Source organism: Silurus aristotelis, assembly GCF_946808225.1.
Source record: "Silurus aristotelis genome assembly, chromosome: 22".
Classification (NCBI taxonomy): Eukaryota; Metazoa; Chordata; class Actinopteri; order Siluriformes; family Siluridae; genus Silurus; species Silurus aristotelis.
This window is the reverse complement of record NC_139595.1, coordinates 4526183-4547349: the sequence shown is the minus strand read 5'-3', so window position 1 is coordinate 4547349 and position 21167 is coordinate 4526183. Positions and strand designations below refer to the sequence as shown.

The window sequence follows — 21167 nt, the reverse complement described above, 5'->3', positions numbered from 1 at the left end:
TTAAATATTGAGACTATGCCTTCTCCAGTGAGACTGAAGTATTGAGACCACGCCTTTTTTAGCATGACCTAAGTTTTGAGACCACGCCTTCTCCAGTGAGACTGAAGTATTGAGACCACGCCTTCTCCAGTGAGACTAAAGTATTGAGACCACACCTCTTTCAGCGAGACTAAAGTGTTAAAACCATGCCTCCTACACTGAATAACAGGTGTCGAGCCCTCTGTCTTGGTTATTATCTGGCACAGCGTGGCACTGTTTTTTGAATTAGATATCTCCTCATCCTGATCGGCTGGATGTATTTAATTTTTTTTGTCTTTCAAATTACACATCCTGAGGGGGTTTTGGAAACATTTCAATTCTCAGCAGATGTTTTATTGGCGCAGGCTTCGGTTCATTTGCTGTTCAGTTTGCTTTGTTTTCACATTGCACACAATTTAACAATCCAAAAAGCAATAAAACTTGAGGGGCTCAACGAGTTTTTCTTTTTGCAGCAAAAAAGCGCAGGAAGAATGAGTAAAAATCACTTCACTACTATTACATTTTTCAAGGTTTATTTGGAAATATTATGTAAAACTCGAAATCTTGAATGCATGCATTTTCAGCAGCGCTGCAGCATGGTTAATTCACTTCCTGCATTTGATTTGATTCAGAGTCAAATAAATTTCTCACTGCAATAAAACCACGCTAGAGTTCACTTCACATTGCTTCTCTGCAGAGTGGTCTCTCTCTCTCTCTCTCTCTCTCTCTCTCTCTCTCTCTCTCTCTCTCTCTCTCTCTCTTTCTTTTTTTTTATTTGTTTGGATGGTGGTGCAGCACTGCAGCGCTTAGTGATTCAGTGACTCAGTGATTCATTGACTCAGTGCCTTTCTCAAAACGAAGCAGAGATTCCACTGCAATCAGGCTGCAGCACATGTGTCTGCTGAATGCGATGTGCTCCATCAGTACATGCACGAGTGCCATCACACAGCAGGCTCAAGCAGTTTTCACTCCTTCATTTGCTGCTCTTTCATTTCGCACTCGTTTTTTTTTTTTTTACACGCTAATGTGTGCTCCTGCGAAATGTGGTGTTTATCTCGGTAACATGTTTTCTGCAGGATAAAAGCCTTTTAATGATGGCCAGAGTGGATGAGCGCTCATTAAATATAAATGGCCTTCGAGTGAAAAGGATTTATTTCCAGCACAGTCACAGCAACAGCCAAAAATAACTCTCTATATTTAGTCCTCAAAAGTATTTTCTTAAACGTTGTGTAAACAGTCAAAACGTTAAACATTTGAGAAAGCGGATGAAACAGATTTCCATCTCTTAAGGAAAATTTCTCCTGCACTGACTTTATGCTTACAGTGGAATTTGTTGTACACAATTGCTGTAAAGGACAGGAACATGACTCTCTCCTCCATGACTCCGAGGGCGTGCCGACGTCCTGATCGCTAAAATCCACAGTCTCAACGCTGAAACACCACCACTTATGCATCATCAACACAGGTAGTAATACATCATTAGTGTGGTGCTGAAGCACCTCTTATTTCATCCCCTGAGTCTTACTTAAGTCGGAAAAACCTCCCTCTCGTTCCCTGATTTAGGATTGTGTCAAGTCTGATTTCAGCTGTTCCTTTGGAACAGTTATTCGGGCCTAGAGTAGTCTGGCATGTTGTTGCTGTTTAAGTAGAACACAATGTCGTGTTAAATTATTCCTCAAACTGCGCACAGGTTTAATTCCTCAGGGTTCGATCCTGAGGCTCGGGTTTCTCTCTGTGTAATTTCTCCCTCTCACTATGTGGGTTTCCTCCTGGTTCTCTCCAGTTTCTTCCCAAATCTCAAGAACATCCCATTGGACTGTCTATGCTAAATTTCTGGTAAAAATGAGTGTATGAAGGAGTGTGTGAGCTGGAGAATCTATTCTCACTTAATGCACAGTCAATGTTTTCTGCCCTCTTCCACATACACGAGCTCGTGGAAAAATTTCCATTTTCGCATCGCAGAGTGACGAAAACTATGACGCATTTTTAGTCATTGCAGCGACGTTTCACAGCGCCGGAAAGTAAATAAACCCCTTGGGGAAACAATGCAGGTCGAAATATCGTACATTTTGCTGATGGGACATTTTCAGACGTTTCAGAGTGAATGAGCAACTTTTGGGAAACGATTGAAAACGAAAGCTTAATTAGACTAAAACAAATGTTTTCAAATTTAACCAGATTTGTATAGACATAGACTTACATTTATCTCAATTTATACAACTAATTAGCTATGGGGTTAAGGGCCTTGCTCAGGGGCCCCAGCATTGGCAGTTTGGTATGGCAGGGATTTCAACCCACAAACCTTCTGAATCAAAGTACAATGCTTTAACTCCTGAACTACCACTTCCCTTTAATTTGTATTGTAATTATAGTATAATGTGTGTACCAAATGTATTGATACCCATAAATAATATTTGAAATGTGAATAAATAAATGACTGTTTTTCGCTTTGTACGTATCTTTCTGTTTGTCTGCCAGTCTCTCTCAGAAAGTTTAGCTTGTGTAGTAGCTGGCTGACTGGCTGATGGTGGGTGGCCCAGGTGGAGGGCAAGTGTGTTTGTGTGTGTGTGTGTGTGTGTGTGTGTGGTGTGTGTGTGTGTGTGTGTGTGTGTGTTAGAACAGTGATGTGTGAAATGGTTTTTCTGTCATTAAAAACAAAGCTGACACCGCAGTTTGGACTAAAAGTATAATAACTCAGATCACTCGTTTCGAACGGTCACAGCCGAGCCTGAGGGGATGTGTGATATATGACATCATCTCATCTTGTCACATGACCAGCTCCAGTTTGGGGTATAGCTTGGTAAGATGGTTGTCGGTATTTGTATTCACTGCAGGTGACTTATTTAACATGCAGGAAAGTTGATCTAAGAAGGAGTAAAAGGATCCAAAAAGGGGGGGAAAATAGCTTATGTGTCAAACCAAAGATTAGAGGTCGGAGGGGAAAGGGTTTGAGAAAGAGGAAAAATTATCTGAGAAAAAAGAAAGGGATCCAAAAAGAAAGTAAAAGGATTCTCAGAGAAATTTTCCATCCGAAAAAAATCCTCTGGTCTGTAGCCATTCCCTCTTATTAGAGCAGCAGAGATGACCCTGATCCACGGTGGAGTAAATGTATACATGGCAGCATTTAACACATCTGCTTTATTGGAGAAATGCCTGCTGACAACAAGTGTACTGAAATATTTATAGTGCGCTAATAAAACACGGTGTTATTCACTAAATTGCCTGGACCAGCCATTAAAAAGGAAAAAGTGCAAATGTGTACTTTCACGCAGAACGTCAGCGTAACGCTCCATTAAGCCTGTGCGCACGTTGTTTGGCCACTTAATGTCCACTCGAGTGCTCCAGTGTTTACGGAACGCGGTTGAAACTCTTCTGATTATTTTTGTTCGTTCGCTTATTTCAAGATCATGTAATAACAGCCACATAAAGAAAATTTCTGCACATAAAATACTGAAAATAAATATAACGTGATATGATTTAGAACAGAGATACTTAAAGAACAATTTAAACACTATATGGACAAAAGTATTCCAAACTTTTCCAGCCATATGTGGTTTCCAGCCAACTGTTACCACATAGTTGGAGGCACACAATTGTCTTTAGATGTGGAAACTTCTCATAATAGGATACTGAGGCAGTTCCAGCCTGACAATGCCCCTGTGCACAAATCCAGCTCCACACAGATATGGTTTACATTGGAAGATTTTAAGTGGCCTGCTATAGAGTTGTGTTGACCTCAACCCTACTGAAGATTTTGGGAAAAATTGGAATGCTGACTGCACCCTGATCCCCCTCACCTCACCTACATCAGTACCTGACATTACTAATAGAGGTCGACCGATTAATCGGCACCAATAGTTGATTGCTGGAACTAACGGCTATCAATACCGAAAGATTTTTCAGCTTCCGGTCCGCTGTCAATAAAAGAGCGGCCTCTAGAGGCGAATCACTAATGCCACGTGCTGATTGTTTTTACACGTGAGACTGGACACTGCATGTAGAGCGCCATATTATACTTTATTATTTATCATTGATTAATTATGTAATCATATTTATTAATTAATACTTTTCATATTTATTTCAGTTAACACATTTTCATGATTCAGTACTGTTTTTTTTTTTGGTTTTTTTTGCACATAAAAATCTTATGATCAGGTGTCCACAAACTTTTGTCCATGTAGTGTAACACCAAGTTTCTGTGACCAACCAGATGTTCATTATTTCATTTGTGTCTGTTTATAGTTGTGAGAAATGTGAAATATCTACAAAGACAAGTTAGTTGTTATTTGCCGTCATTCCTTGAGCAACATCTTTCCTTTTCTCTCTCCTGACAAAATGTTACTGAGAAAGTAAAAACGCAAGTTTTAAACCTGTGATGGAAAACGCATTGACTGTTTTGACAAAGAACTGACACTGGAGTTTCTTTACAGAAAATGTAGATCTTCATGGATTTGACTCAAAAATCTGCCTGTTTTTGAGCGGGTTGTTTGGATGGAGGTAAAAAAAACAACAAAAAATAAAAAACACAGACAGCATGACCACACACACCCTCCTGTTGAATTTCTCACCGCAGTCAGACCTCCTACTCTCCAGTGACACACATACTTGTCTGTTTGAGTCTGTGTCCAGAATGTGAGGAGCAATATTGGCTTGAGGTGCATTTTTGGTTCCTCAAGGATCTCAGCCATATTCAAGCCACACACACACACATACACACACAAAAAATCATCTGTGGCAGACATTGTCTCATAACACCATATTGCCGTAGTCATAAACGGCTATACTGGGTATTCTCACGGATGAGAGCATTACCCAGAAAGCTTGCGTGGTTGAGACTGACAATTATCCACACCAGGTGTCTCAGCACATCTCATGCTCTACTCTTCTTCCATGAGAAAGATTTTACTTCAGAAGACGAAAACTTCACAACAATCTGCATGCAAGTTTTATCATGAAGGAGATTCATATCCATTTCCCAGTATTAATATCTTCCAAATAGTAGGTTCCCTGGTGGTCTAGTGGTTAGGATGCGGCGCTCTCACCGCTGCGGCCTGGGTTCGGTCCCCGGTCAGGGAACCAACCCCAGCCATTTTCAGTGCCGGTCCCAAGCCCGGATAAATTGGGGAGGGTTGCGTTAGGAAGGGCATCCAGCTTAAAAACATGTGCCAAATCAAACATGCGGAGGATCCGCTGTGGCGACCTACATCTATAATCAACTTTCTACAAGAAACAGGACGAAATGTCTGGGATGATTTTTACAGACACGATCTAGACAGTCTGCGTCTTTGTGCTTTCAGAGTAATCTTCAGTTTCAGAGACATAGGACGTCTGGCAGCCGCTACACTCCAGGAGGATTAGGGTCAGGATTAAAAGAAACACAAACCCGAGCAGGTACACAACAGAGGCGTGTGTAAACTCGAAAACCATTATCATCTAATACGCAAGAGTTTTGACGCAATGGGAGGAGTCAGAGAAAGTAACGAATAGCATTTCACCTCGTATTGACCCGTCTGAGCAAAACACGAAAGAGAACTGGGTATACGTTCAAACCAGTTGACTAAAAATAACATTTTAAATGACACGACTGAAGAATTTCATTTAGCGGGTAACCGTGTGTTTGCATTCAGCTCGATTTACTGCGTCTATAGTATTTCTATTGTAGCCTGGTTATTTCATGTAACAGTTGGTCATGATTAGTTTAGATAACATTTATTAGGTGATAATGTAATAATTGCGACTAGGGATTTGTGATGTCGCATAAATATCGGATCACGATTCTTTAAGGATGATGCATGTTGTGTATGTTGGTTTAATAACATACTGGCAGCCAAATAGCAGTGATTTTGCTATTATACAAATAATACAGTACAAATAGGCTGGAAAATATAGCAGATAAATAATAAACGATTGTTTGACAAACAACATATTGAACAATATTGTATTATGTAACTAAGAAAACTTAATCGAAAAAAAACAGAGTGCTTGTTTGTGTTTAGTCTTTTCAAAAATACTCTGTCTAATGTCAGTCTGAAAGCTTGTGTGCAAGAAACCACTCAGTATAATCGTAGCGTTGTGTTTATTGTGTTATAACCGGTATGCAAAAGCACTCATGACCATCCTCATGAACTATTATAAGTAGAATTTTGTGTGTTTATAGTGTTCTAACTTTCAACAAAATTGCAAGTGCACTTGAAAGTTATGCCTTTGTGATTCTTGCTAACGCTAACATCAATCAGCATGCCGATTTTAGCTAGCTTTCACATTTCATTCATCTCTACCTATTCCACGTTATAGACCTAATCTTGCCCAACTTTGAAAATCTCGCTTTTTAAAACCATTACTAAGACTTGTTAAAGATGCAGCACAAATCTTGAACAACAGATTAGTTACTAAAGGAAAATACGGTGCAACCTTGAAACTTACGTTCTATGACCCCTTAACAATAAAATGCTAGTAACAATAAATCATGAGGTTTTGAATCTCCGTTTGATGGATCCTTTTTCAAGAGGAATTGTACATGTACTGTAGTGTAAACTCAACAAAAATTGTGAATTACTTGTCATAAATGTTGTTTTTTTTGTTATTTTTTACTTTAAATGAATAATACAATAATAAATCATTTTTTAAGCATTTTTATGCGATTAATTAGTACAAGCTCTGTTTCGTAATGCTACTCCAAACCCTTCGAGCCACTCGCGGCTTCTCGTGAAATATCAGATTTTTCTCGAGTTACTTTCAGTCCGGTTCCAAATGAAAAGTCGCCAACTATCGAGGTCGCGAGTATCGAGGTCCCACTGTATATCAAAATCATTCAAAAGAAATAATCTAGACACATATCATGATATTGCAAAGAAAAATCTAATGATGTGGTAATTTACTAGAAATGTACATATAAATTACTAAATTCTCTGCACGAAGTAAATGAAAGGTGACATTTTGCATTTCCTTTGGTTTTGGTCCTCGTTAGATTTTGTCTACTTCCACGACGTTATCTCGTGTTAAACTCATGCCATCAGATTAGCTCCCTTCTTCTAATCCAATAGAGTTTAAATCTCTCCTCACTGATCAGCCCACAAAGACCTACTCCAACCTGAGCGTCACTCGTCCCATCAGGTGCTATATCACATCTGAGGTGAGCCTCCCCCCCCTTTCCTCCTCTTAACGTTTTTTTTGTATGAATGCTAAACTTCTGTGAGGATGCCCACTAGGATTTACGGCTCGGCTGTTCTGGATTGTTCGTAAAATCGGGTCGTGCTCTTGTTTCAGAGCATGCAGAAGCAGGATTTCCTGTCTCGTGATTGTGAGTCTCTGAAGTATGAAGTGAAAAGGTCTGTCTGCGGTCTTCCTTCCTGAAGCATTTATGGAGTTGTTGCTCGTGAGCAGTAAATTGCAGTTCGGGCTGCGTTCAGCTACATCAGGTGTGATTCTGCGTCTCGGGTTGCTCCGGCTTATGTGATGTGTGGTGTGATCTGCATTTTAACATTACTGTACTCTTATGATTTATCACAAAAAATATGCAGATAAAACAATTGTATAACCCAAAAGAGGAATCTAAAACCTCGAATTTTCTCGAAATGTCTTTTGCCAGTGTTAAGTAGATGATTAGAAGCTCCACCCCCTCACCCCTATCTTTTATCCTCTCAACGGAATCGTTTTATTATTGGGGTAAGTAATATTTAACAGTGTATTTTTAACCTCCCAAACATTAGAAGTATACCGATTTATAATACAAGTACATATCATATTTTCTACAACTAAGCATATATATAAAATCTATATCTAAAATCTAAAAATACTTATGTTAGAAAAGTATGTATGAACGTTTAACGACGAAGTCTGCTGAATGTTTGTGTAGCGTACAGACGAACAGCACAGCCTGATTATCAGTCTCTACAATCAGCGTCACATGACCCATCACATGCAGCTCATCCCTTTAATTAATTCGGATGTTCTCCGATTTCGCTCTTACACCGTTTCTTGTTCGTGTCCGGTTTTATATTCAGGTTTTCACATTATTGTTATTATTATCATACACAGTATTGTTCAGCTCCTGTTGTCGATTCTGTCAACTTCAACCGCACAGCAGTTTCATGACCACTTAAACACCTTTGCTTGTTTGTCCTGGTTTCAGTATCCAAGCCGGTCGTTGTTGATGGATGGTGGCTGAATCTCAAACGGTGTTCTGCAGGCACAGCAGGGCAATTATTTTCTAACCCAGGCAGGAACTCAGTAGTAAAATGGAAGCTACCATAATTTCCGGACTATTAAACGCACCCAAATATAAGCCGCACCCACTGAATTTGACAAAGATTTTTATTTTGAACATAAATACGCCGCACCTGTCTATAAGCCGCAGGTGTCTACACTGAAACTAATGAACTTTGCACAGGCTTTAATGAAAGACAGTGTGTGTTACACGGCTTGTATCTAAACAGTAGCCTATCAAGAATGTCATTGTTCACTGTCTTCCTCCTTCCTTTCACAACAGTTTTTCTTTTGGCATCGTTGTGCGTTTAAAAATCACCATCGGTGAAGCTTTTCTCCCGATGCCGTGCAGCTCAGAACACAGGTGAAGTGTGTTTTTTTATGCTCGGTTGTTTTCAGCGTGATGAATGATTCGCATTTCCTGTAGACAGTCCGAGTGAGCGGCAGGTCAAACGTCAGAGGAACATCATCCATATTTATGATGTGGTGCGGCCCGATTTAGTGGGAGCGCATCTGATTTAATATAAAGAGTTTCATTGGTTCACCTGAAAACGTTCCACAATTGCATTGGTCTAATGTTATGGGTCTCAGTTTTTTGGCATGATGTTTGTAAAACCAGGTAAAACCCAGGAAAAATCAATAAATTAGCTGCTTCGTTGTTTAAGCCGCGGGGTTCAAAACGTGGGAAAAAAGTAGCGGCTTATAGTCCGGAAAATACGGTATATGGTTTTCAGGACTGGGTAGATTTAATTTATAATAATGTTACTGCGTGAAGATGGTGCTGGTGGGCAGGGTAAGTCAAAGGCCTAATATTTTAAAGCTAGTGTTTGCGTCAATGCAACTAGAAACATTTATACATTTGGACACTAAATGTACACGGACACAGGTTTTTGTAGACATCAATCATCTGATAAAAACCAAAAAAATAACAATTATTTTTAATAATTAAATTTATGAAAATAAAAAATATATTTTTTGCTAATTAAAATGAAAGGAATTAATTGTTTAACAATTAAACACAGAGAGAATTGCTGAATCTTTCACATTAAATTGAAACAAATTTAAAGAATACATTTTCAAGCAATAATGAGAAAAAAATTGCCATCTTTTATTTAATTAATTTTATTAGTCTATTATTTAAAAGATTTTTTTTTACTTTTATGATTTTTTTAAATAAAGCACTTTAATCAACAGACAAAAAAACCAAGGCAGGAAAAAAACAAATTAAATAATACTAACCAATCAGTTGTGGCAAAAGTAATGGCAGCCATTTAATCACTTTTTATAAAAAATTGTAAATTATTATTTAACATTATTATTTGAACAAAAGGGTTGAAATGCTTCTATTTTTCAGCCAAAAAAAAAAATGCAGAAATGATGTAAGAGCTCTGACCTGAGTAAAATCATTGGCTTCACAGTGTGAATGCCTCCATCCATCCAGACTGCTGCCTCGAGGAACTTTATCTGGAAACGTGCATAAATACACAATTTATAAAATCCTTGAACTAATGTCACTCAAGATCTTCCACTTCAAAACGTAAACCATATCGTCACGCTTATTCATTTTTTTTGGTTATTTCGCCTGCACATGAGCAACTTTTTTTCTTTGTAACAGAAGCTGGGTTGAGTAAAACATGAAGAATGTGAATCATCTTCTTTCAGATTGGTATATAAGTTTGATAGACAGCGGAACTGTGTTTTAAACGACTCTTGTTATTTTGAGACAGTGACAGCCTGCTTTCCACCATCCACCACACATGGCAGATTGGTTTCCACATAAACATTAACGGCATTTGACAGACCCCTTTTCCAGAGCGACTTGCAACAGAGCAGTTAAGGGCCTTGCTCAAGGGCCCAGCAATGGTAGCTTAACGGGGCTGGAATTTGAACTTATGATCATCCAAGCCCAAGTCCAATGCCTTAACCACTGAGCTACTACCCCACATTTATCATTGATCCAATCTTGTGAACAATAGGCCAGTCTAATCTTTAGGAATTCACCATCACCAGGTTAATCATCCTAACATACCATATGAGTCACAGATTCAACCCAGATTCAGAATTTATTTTTCATTGGTTTTGGAAAATGAATCGTGTCTCGAATCTAGAGCATCACAGTCTCTGAAGAATAGCTTCCCGAAATAACCGCATGTGTCCTGCATGAACTAGACTTTTTCATATAGCCGTAAAATAGGCTAGATGGTGTGAATGTGGATGGCTGTTTGTGTGTGTGTGTGTGTGTGTGGGTGTGTGTGTGTGTGTGTGTGTGTGTGTGTGTGTGTGTGTGTGTGTGTAAGGACAGTTTTTAAGTCTCTACAAAGGCTGCACTTGAAGTGCTGATTATTGAACGCTGGTCCCAGAATTTTTTTTTTTGGTCCTTTCTTTGCTCCCAAAACTTTATTTCATTATTGTCTATTAGCAGTTGTTGTAAAGTTGCTGACTTGGCCTATATTTCTCCAGTGTTTGTAATTGAAATAGGGGTGATAGGATTTTTTTCCCCCCACTAGTTCAGTAGTCAGTCAACTTATACAAAGTTTCAGGTTTTTGGATAAATTGCATCAGGTCTTAAACTCCACCCACTGTGATCAATGCCATAATGATTGACGTTAAATGCTGATAAACAGGAACAAATGTCGCGAAATGTGTAATTTTACACAATTTAAGCATATACTTACTTAAGAACTTATACTGTTCTTAAGTGACCTCAATTAAAATCACTTGTGAGAGCACGTAGCAGGGAAGCACCCTGTTTATCCTTGAATGGAAGATGCAACCTATGCATCAGGTTGTATAAGATAATGACCTCAGATTGGAACCGACACGTTCTACTCCAGCCTCAGTAGCATCTAAAAATAAATAGGGATAAGCCTCTGTGAGCTGGCATGTGCCTCAGTATAGTAGATGAACAGGACTGGTTAGAGATGTGCAACCTGTGGATGCTCTGTTTTGCAAAAGCGCTGGTCAAATTCTTATATCGTGCACTGATGTAATAATAGAATGAAAATAATGAGTCAAACACTGATTGATATCTATTTAAATGATCATGAGCCCAAAAAAATTGCACATCCATCATTTATTCCTCTGTAAATGTTCTGCTTGCTGTTGAACTGAAGCTGAACTGTACGTTGGTAATAAATAGATGCCACCAAACGTCAAAACAAGTTTAAAACAGAGCGCGTCCTCAACCCTGATTGGTGACTCGCTGCGTGTTTAATCAAGTTTTTATCCGCTCATATATAAAAAGGAACAACTGATTTCACAAAACGTAGTCGAATAAACAGTAAGATATTTGACTTTGAAATGTAGTGAAGTTAATGTAAAATTCTCCCTAAATGGAAATACTTTAACAGATACGTGAGAAGGCTACTTTAGTACAGTAACAAGTTACTTCCTTACTGTCCACAATTGGCGTAATCCAGAAATGTGCAGAATTGACTGCACTTTCTTTACCTCCATAATCCCTGACATCCTTACATAAGAGTTTAAAAATCAACTAGTTTATGCATCCTTAGCAGCTTAAATTTGTACAAATTCCCTGGACACAACGAACTCATGAAACTCACTCGTCCTCTTTAGGGAAAACAGATTCTGGCCCTTTTTTTCCAGTGATTTCCAGAGACTATTTTATTTTTTTACTTTAACATTTGAATATTCCCTCAATCATACACCTGGTCTGTTTTGTAAAGAAGCACGGATGGGCTGATAGAGTGCTAGCTGAGGGCCGAAGTCATTTCAGGGCGAAAACAGTGAAGTTTAAAAAGGGGAAGTGGAAGTTTAGTGGTTATGAAGTAAAAACGTCAGGTGTATAAATGAAATAACTGTAAGTCACTTTGTATAAATGCATCTGCCCAATAGCATAAGCGTAAATGTAACTGTAGAAACAAAGCAGCTTTACTTGCCAATTCTATTATTATTACAGGTTTATAAGCACTTACAATAATTAACTCCTTTAAGGAAGCAGATACTCTGCAGAGCATTAAAAACTGAGAGAAACGATATTTCATTTGTATAGGGACTTACTTTAACAACCCAAGGTTGCAATTTAGCAAAATAAAATAAGCACAAATTTTATGTGTGTGTGTGTGTGTGTGTGTGTGTGTGTGTGTGTGTGTGTGTGTGTGTGTGTGTGTGTGTGTTCGGTCAGCATGCTGTAAATCTCTCTTTCACAGCCAGACAAATGATGCACAGGCGATTGCAGCTCCTCTCAGTTTTTCCCCACGCTTAAGCACATGGGTCTTCATGAAAGGCTGTGACTGTTCATTTGCCTCTGCAGTAAACACACACGCGTGTACACACACACACACACACACACACACACACACACACACACACACACACACACACACACACACAGAGCATTACAGAGTAAGCATTCTGTATTTTGTTTTTCCGTAGTGCTTCTAATAATACTGAGCATGCTCACATATACACACACACACATGCACAAAAATCTCAGAATGTTTCTGAATGTTTTAATCCATTAATCTGTGATGCTGTGAAGCTCTAGGGATGAGCATGTGAAATAGGTCACTTTAATAAAGCAGAATTTTCAGTTTGACCTTGGAGCTTTTTCTCTCTCTTTCTCTCTCTCTCACACACACACACACACACACACACACACACACACACACACACACACACGCGCACACACAACAGGAGCTGTGAGAATCATGCTGTGTGTTCCTGAAGCTGAGTTACTGCATTTCTCTCATTCTCTGCAAAAACATAGAGGCATGAATCAGTGCACTGTTCAGCCCCAGGTTACTATGCAGTCAACCCCAGGTTACTATGCAGGTTACTATGCATCGTGTAAAAGTTGGGCTTCAACTAAAATGAACAAAATGTGTATGTATATATATATACACACATATACATATACATATATATATATATATATATATATACACAGTGAGGAAAATAAGTATTTGAACACCCTGCTATTTTGCAAGTTCTCCCACTTAAAAATCATAAAGGGGTCTGAAATTGTCATCGTAGGTGCATGTCCACTGTGAGAGACTAAAAAAAAAAATCCAGAAATCACAATGTATGATTTTTTTACTACTGTATGATACAGCTGCAAATAAGTATTTGAACACCTGAGAAAGTCAATGTTAATATTTGTTTGTTTGCAATTACAGAGGTCAAACGTTTCCTGTAGTTTTTCACCAGGTTTGCACACACTGCAGGAGGGATTTTGGCCCACTCCTCCACACAGATCTTCTCTAAAACAGTCAAACGGTGGTCCCAGCTCTTTTCAGGTCATTGACCAGCTCCTCCCGTGTAGTTCTGGACTGATTTCTCACCTTCCTTAGGATCATTGAGACCCCACGAGGTGAGATCTTGCATGGAGCCCCAGTCCGAGGGAGATTGACAGTCATGTTTAGCTTCTTCCATTTTCTAATGATTGCTCCAACAGTGGACCTTTTTTCACCAAGCTGCTTGGCAATTTCCCCGTAGCCCTTTCCAGCCTTGTGGAGGTGTACAATTTTGTCTCTAGTGTCTTTGGACAGCTCTTTGGTCTTGGCCATGTTAGTAGTTGGATTCTTACTGATTGTATGGGGTGGACAGGTGTCTTTATGCAGCAAACGACCTCAAACAGGTGCATCTAATTTAGGATAATAAATGTAGTGGAGGTGGACATTTTAAAGGCGGACTAACAGGTCTTTGAGGGTCAGAATTCGAGCTGATAGACAGGTGTTCAAATACTTATTTGCAGCTGTATCATACAAATAAATAGTTTAAAAATCATATATTGTGATTTCTGGATTTTTTTTTTTAGATTATGTCTCTCACAGTGGACATGCACCTACGATGACAATTTCAGACCCCTCCATGATTTCTAAGTGGGAAAACTTGCAAAAAAGCAGGGTGTTCAAATACTTATTTTCCTTTACTGAATATATAAAAACATGTGTAATCATGTTATGAATAAGGGTGTGCAAACTTTTGTACTCAAAAATCACTTGCTAAACTCCCCTTTGTGGTGTTTTTTGTAAAGTTGTTGGCTGTGTAAATCATTCATTCAAGGAACTGTTGATTATTTTGTGGTGTTTATTGTGTTGTTATAGGAGGTATTTTGTGTGTGTTTGTTTCAGACACTAGTGCTAAGAAGACCTACATCAGTGAGGTGAGTGTTGATAATTATTCAAATGCATTCGGTGAAATAGAAAATTAAAATGGCTGATTATATACAACACCTTTCTAACTTTCTCTCAATTTTTTCCCTCTGTCTCTCTCAGATGCCATCCTCGTCCTGCCCCCTAGGCTCCGGCCTTGAGAAGAAGATTGGCCACAGGCGGGTGGACGCCTCAGGAGAAACCACTTACAAAAAGGTCTAACCAAAACCCCCACAGCATCGTCTTCATAACGTCTACAGCATCCTTTTCTCTTTTACACTTTCTTATTTGACCTGCTCCTTTTGTTCACTTCATTCATTAATCCTAGTTTATGTGTCCTTTTCTATAGATTTTTGTTAATGGTCACATGTTACTGTGAATGTACACAATCAAAGAGTATTTTTGTACAGACTTTTGTACAGACCCGTTCTCTGTGTTTGACCTACAGACGACCTCTTCAGCTTTGAGAGGCGCGATCCAGCTGGGTATCGGGTACACAGTGGGCAACCTGAGCTCCAAACCAGAGAGAGATGTGCTCATGCAGGATTTCTACGTGGTGGAGAGCATCTTCTTTCCAAGGTGTGTGTGTGTGTGTGTGTGTGTGTGTGTGTGTGTGTGTGTGTGTGTGTGTGTGTGTGTGTGTGTGTGTAGGCATATTAATTTTTAGCTGTTATAATTATTAAACAATTGCTGTAACTTTGTATTGTGTTACTATCTAAAGGAAATATACCTAATATCTAATAATGTTATAATAAGGATATGCAAAAGGAACAAAAACACAGCACTCTTACAACAAAATAATCACAGACAGGATGGTGTAATGTGGCCTGTTTTAAAGCAGAAATACTGGTACTAACCTGAAGCGGATTATTTTTTATCCATTTATAGTTATATTTATTATTATAAAAAGTCTATGAAATAGTCACCATCAATAGTCTCCTCGTCTCCTTTTAGAAATCTTAAGCCTATCAAACAATTACAATTGTAGTTTGAACTAATTTCCCTAAGCTCCTGTGTAAGCTGTAAAGAGCGAGTTAATATAAACCTTGCAAATCATTTAACATCTTTCGACCAATCAGAATTGAGCATTCAGTTGCGCTATGGTTTAAAACATGGTTTGAAAGGTCATGCTGTATTGCCTATCACGAGTCTCAAAGCAATCAGTTTTCTTGTTTTTCTCTGTTTTGTTAGCGAGGGCAGTAATTTGACTCCAGCACACCACTTCCCAGACTTCAGGTTTAAAACCTACGCCCCTGTGGCGTTCCGCTACTTCCGAGAACTCTTCGGGATTCGACCCGATGACTACCTGGTGAGCAGAAAACCAGTTTTTCACCTCTCACTGACCTTTACATGTGTCGCACCGAATATTACACCTCTATAAACATAATACGCTGACATGGTGATGTATTATTCACAAGTTCAGAAGTTCATCAATGAACCAGAGCTGTGTGTCGCAGTGGCCAAGTCGACTGTCTGAGAGCTTCGACCCACAAGTTATTTTGAACATCAAATAATATATGTGTGTCTTGTGTTCACGCTTAAGATCTGTCACACATAGGTATAAAATTATACGAGCAATGTTTAATGCCTGCACTGACCTCCATCATGGTACTTATAATCGATATGTTATTACCTAAAATATCAACAGAGGTTTGGACAAGAATCGAATTAGCGCATTTGTCCTCTGTCCTCTACTGTTTTAGGACCAGATGCCAAACTGTGCCTGTTGATCAAACAGACAATGTCATGTGATTTCCAGGGCAATGTATTGGTTTGTTTGTTCAGCTGAAAAAGCCTTGAAGCTCTGGCTGTGCATGTGTATGTGTATGTGTTTATAAGGCACAGTTTCTTGACCAAAGCTGGGATCCAGCTCACTTATGCAAAAACTGCCCCAGAAAAGCTCTCAGGTTTATCCAAATGAAAGCTCGGGCAATGTGAGAAGTTTTAAGTAGAATAAATGGACATTTTCTGCAGGTAATAATAAAGATAATTAAACCAAATGTAGTGGAAATTGATATAAAAGAATAGAAGCAATATTGTACCCTAAACACTTTATTTAATAAATTACATTGGAATTTATTCATTAGACATTACAATTAATTGAGTTGATTTTAGAATCAGGACCATCAGAGTCGTAAGGCAGCCAGTGAAGTGTCAGGGAAGATGTGCTGCTGTTGCCACACTGAAGTGATTCCAGATGTTTTATTCCGTTTAAACCAGTTTGCCAGTGGTGATTTTTTTTCTGTTTATTATTGAACACACTTGAGCACATCATAGTTTAAATACTTTAAAATATTTGACTTTTGCATTTAATTGCATTAAATGTTGTAACAAATTTTTCTTTTTTTTTTTTTTACATTATAGCAGCTGTTTTTATACACCAACATTTAATGTTTTTTGTGTTTTCACTTTTTTACCTTCCATACCACTTCACAAAATCCAAAAATAGACTTTTTTCTATTCAATAAAAATGCAATTGAACATTTTTGGTTAATATATAAGACAAACAAACAAAAAAGGCGTTAACATAAACCTTATAGCGGACACTACTGCCAGGGTTGCTGTAATGGAAAATGAAATGTTTAGTGATTGATTTGTGCACATCAGGTCTCACAGCAGGTAAATCGATACACATATACATGCAGAAAGAGTTTACTGATAAATCAAAAAATTGTAAACTAGAAACATGCAGTTTAGTCGAGGTTTAAACAACATAGATTAAACAAATCCAAAGAATCATGAAACCAGGCAGAAGCATTGATCAAAACCAGAATTGCAAAGAATCAGTTTTGAGCATTACTTTGCAAAGGGCAGATACAACTGACTCTTTTATTTGTACATGGTGAGTGGTGATTGCTTACAGGTGTTTGATTAATTAACTGATGTGGACAGTTAGAAATGGTGGTATTGCGAATGTAACAGAGTCTGTTGCTGAGAAGTGAAGTCTCTGGCAGCCATATTTGTATGCTTTAGTGTGTTCTGGGAAACAGAGTTCTTGGAGGCTGTTGCTCGTCTGACACAGCAGCAGTTCTTACCAGTTCATGCTTAAATGTCACTACTGATGCTAACTTATTCTGCAGTCATGTAGAGAAAGAACTCAATCAAGTATATTAGAGTCATGGCCTACTTGGACTGGACACTTCACCGATTAACAGTAGTTTTTTCTATCTTCAAGAAAACCATGAAGGAAAAAAAAACGCAGTTGTTTCTGATGAAACTGTTTTAGAAATATTATGGTTAATTCGAGAGCTTGTTATGACAGTGTGGATGCTGAGTGTAATGCAGTGTGTGTGTGTGTGTGTGTGTGTGTGTGTGTGTGTGTGTGTGTGTGTGTGTGTGTGTGTGTGACACACATGCATTCCTCCTGGGAACTATCACAGCAATAACACTACAAATCTTGCACTACTACTAAGAAATGAAATGCTAAATTCACAGCTAAACATTTGAACTGATTCATTCTCCAAACAAATGACAGAATATAAATAGTAGATATTTTCACATGTTAAAATCATAAAGCATATGAATTGCTTAAAATAATGATATTGTTGTACTCGTTTTATAATAAAGAATTAATAGTGGACAAAAAAAACTTGCAGTGTCAAGAAATACGTTGAATCACACACATTACGCATCGGCTGTAATAATGTATTTTGTGTGCAGTTTCTACATTTTATTTATGAAATTTATTTACGGTTTTACACAATCTATTCCCAAATAACTCCCAAATGTGTCTTTCGCATCTTTTCTTCCCACATTTGACAGTAAAGATTTCTACAGTGTTTTATTGTTCTTGTCTCTCTCACTCTTTTTATAGTACTCTTTATGTAATGAGCCCCTCATCGAGCTCTCAAACCCCGGAGCTAGTGGGTCCATCTTCTACGTTACCCGTGACGACGAGTTCATTATTAAAACTGTACAGCACAAAGAGGCTGAGTTTCTGCAGAAACTGCTTCCTGGTTACTATATGGTGAGTATTCATTAAGTCCTATGTTTTGAGCATTCTAAAGATGCTTTTCTCCTCACCACAGTTCTTATGAGTGGTTATTTGGGTAACAACAGACCTCAAGCGATCGCTATACAACCACAATAGTCAACCTACAAGCAAGTTGTTGATGGTAGTGCATTAATTAATACACATCATTTTGCTGCTGTCACACAGAACACCAAACTCACTCAGTTCAATTCACCTTTTGATCTAGTGCTTAAACTGGGAAGTTTACAAACCACTGACGCAAAATCCGTGATAAATCATCATTCCACACTGTAAATGAATGGCCTGTAATAAGCTACAGTCTGCTGTTTAAGTTCTAGCCTCGGCTCTTCCACTGACCAGACTGTATCTAATCACGTGGGAGTTGAATTCTTTGAAGTGAATAAATGGGTGGGTGGCAGCAAAATGACTCACCATGCAGTCTAAACTCTGCAAAGCGAGAAGCTTCTACAGCTCGTCCCGACACTGGCTTTTTTCCAGAACGTCATTAAGAAGGATTAGCGTGGCCTTGGTACACTGGTGCATCAGTTGAGTGAGGTGTTAACAGCACTGGGGGTACAGAAAGAAGATGGCACAGTTGAGTAGAGCAAGTAATAAGCGTTCTGCTGGAAGCCCTGGATCTCAACTAGAACGTTTCCAAAGTAGATCAACTGCTTTTTGTGTAATTCTTATTTCCAGTGTTTACAGTGATTTTATATTGGCCCCTAACTATTCTTACTCAATACAGTAGACGCTAGGGGTGTAAGAGTACGCAAAATTCACGGTTCGGTACATTCCTCGGGTTTTAATGTTCAATGTTTTTACAGTTAGGGGGAGAAATGCTACACAAAAGAATAATAAAAATTATAGACAGAATGTAGGACTACCATATCAGGTAAAATGTTATATGGCATGAGTCTCTGTTTTTTTCCACAACGGCCCAGTGTGGCTACAGGCTTTCATTCTAACTCAGCAGGAGCTGCATTCCACTTGTTTAATCAGTTCACTTAATCTTCAGTCATCTCTCAGGTGTGCCTTCTGTTTGGCTGGAATGAAAGCCTACAGCCAAACTGGCCCTAGGTGGATAAGACTGTAGACCACAGTGACATAATCAAGTGAGCAGGGCAACACTAAGGCAACAACCTTCTCTGTTCTTCACTTCTCCTTCCTTCTCATTTCTTACTTCCTGTTTCTCATCCTTCACTATTCTTTACTTACCTTAAATCTTTTTGCCCTTTTCTTACATTATCTGTTCCCCTTCCATTTCCTTGCATTTCTTTGATTTGCTGACTGATCTTTTTGCATACTCTTTCTCTTTGACCTTTTTCCTTGTCTTCTAATTCATTGTTTTTACCTATTTTTTGTTTGCCTTGCCTCTGTTGCAGAATCTGAACCAGAACCCTCGGACACTTCTACCCAAATTCTTTGGCCTGTACTGCATACAGTCTGGAGGGAAGAACATCCGGATTGTAGTAATGAACAACGTCCTGCCACGCGTCTTCCGTATGCACCTGAAATTTGACCTGAAGGGCTCAACATACAAGCGCAGAGCATCCAAGAAGGAGCGAGATAAATCCAAGCCTACCTTTAAAGACCTAGACTTTATGCAAACCGTTCCTGATGGATTACTGCTAGACACGGATACTTACAACGCCCTGGTCAAGACCCTACAGAGGGATTGCCTGGTTAGTGATTGTCTTTGGGTTTGAATGTGTGTTGGTCTGCATTTCCAGTTTTCACTTCAGTGAAAAATTTTAACAGATTTTACATGTACATCTATTGCTGTTGATTATATTTTAAGCTAAAGATATACTGTAATTGTGTGTGTGTGTGTGTGTGTGTGTGTGTGTGTGTGTGTGTGTGTGTGTGTGTGTGTGTGTGTGTGAATGTAGGTGTTAGAAAGCTTTAAGATCATGGACTACAGTCTGCTTCTGGGCGTTCACAATGTGGACCAGGCTAACCGTGAGCAGCAGACAGACGGTTCTCAGGGCAGCAGTGATGAGAAGAAGCCTGCAACCCAGAGAGCACTTTACTCCACAGCAATGGAGTCCATTCAAGGAGGAGCTACCTGTGGAGACTCCATTGACACAGAGGACACGTAAGCATACACTGGTAGAATTGAGCAGGTTTTGGATAGAGATTAATCTTCCCCATCACCCCACAGCTATAAACAGCCCTGAAGCATCTCTGTTGATCAAGTTGTTACGTTTTTGGTACAGTCGTCCCTCGTCTATCGCGGTAGATACGTGCCAAACCCGACCGCGAAAAACTAATATCCACGATAAATGGACGCCACCACAAAAATGCTTTTTTTTTTTATATTGTTCAAGCCATACATCACTCTGCCTTTTTAAACACTCACAGAAAACATTTGCAAGAATATAGCAAGATGAATTTTGTGTCAATTTTTAGAAATATCACATTTTTAATGAGTACTGTAGTACAGTACAGTATTGTAGCATAGCCTATGCATAGTTTCTCTGCTTGTTTATTGGTTGAAGTGTCCTAAAACATCAAAAAAGGTACAGAGTTAAAGATATACGTCACTGCATTTTTTATTTTTATTGGCTAAATCTGGCAACGTATGTCTTCGAATCTGCCTTTTTTTTTTTTTTTTTTTACGTCAGAGGACACTGCAACCAATAAATAAGCGGAAACCTATGGGTTCTTGTAATGCTTTTTCATGATGACCTGAAATCTGGACCATTCGCGAAAGCAAATAGTTATGTGCCAAATTGAAAATTGTGGGACTGGAAGATTCGAACCGTGATAAATCGAGGGACGACTGTATTACAAGCACAACAATGTAGATTATTAGCTAACTGTTTCTGGTTAAAATCTTAGTGTTTTTGGCAAAA

At 38.7% G+C, this 21167-nt stretch overlaps 1 protein-coding gene across 10 annotated transcripts in view; it reads left to right on the top strand.

The window, feature by feature from the left end:
* The window catches only part of pip5k1cb (phosphatidylinositol-4-phosphate 5-kinase, type I, gamma b), a 40387-nt gene that overhangs the window by 6013 nt on the left and 13207 nt on the right, over window positions 1-21167 (top strand). For all 10 annotated transcript variants that reach the window (XR_014531003.1, XR_014531004.1, XR_014531005.1 and 7 more), the window contains exons 2-8: window positions 14319-14350; window positions 14463-14555; window positions 14788-14918; window positions 15531-15648; window positions 18154-18306; window positions 19695-19994; window positions 20202-20407. Coding sequence is in view for 7 of the 10 variants with exons in the window: in XM_083526282.1 (XP_083382408.1) it covers window positions 14319-14350; window positions 14463-14555; window positions 14788-14918; window positions 15531-15648; window positions 18154-18306; window positions 19695-19994; window positions 20202-20407 (1033 nt within the window). In the remaining 3 variants the exon portion in view is untranslated. The remainder of the gene's footprint in view (window positions 1-14318; window positions 14351-14462; window positions 14556-14787; window positions 14919-15530; window positions 15649-18153; window positions 18307-19694; window positions 19995-20201; window positions 20408-21167) is intronic.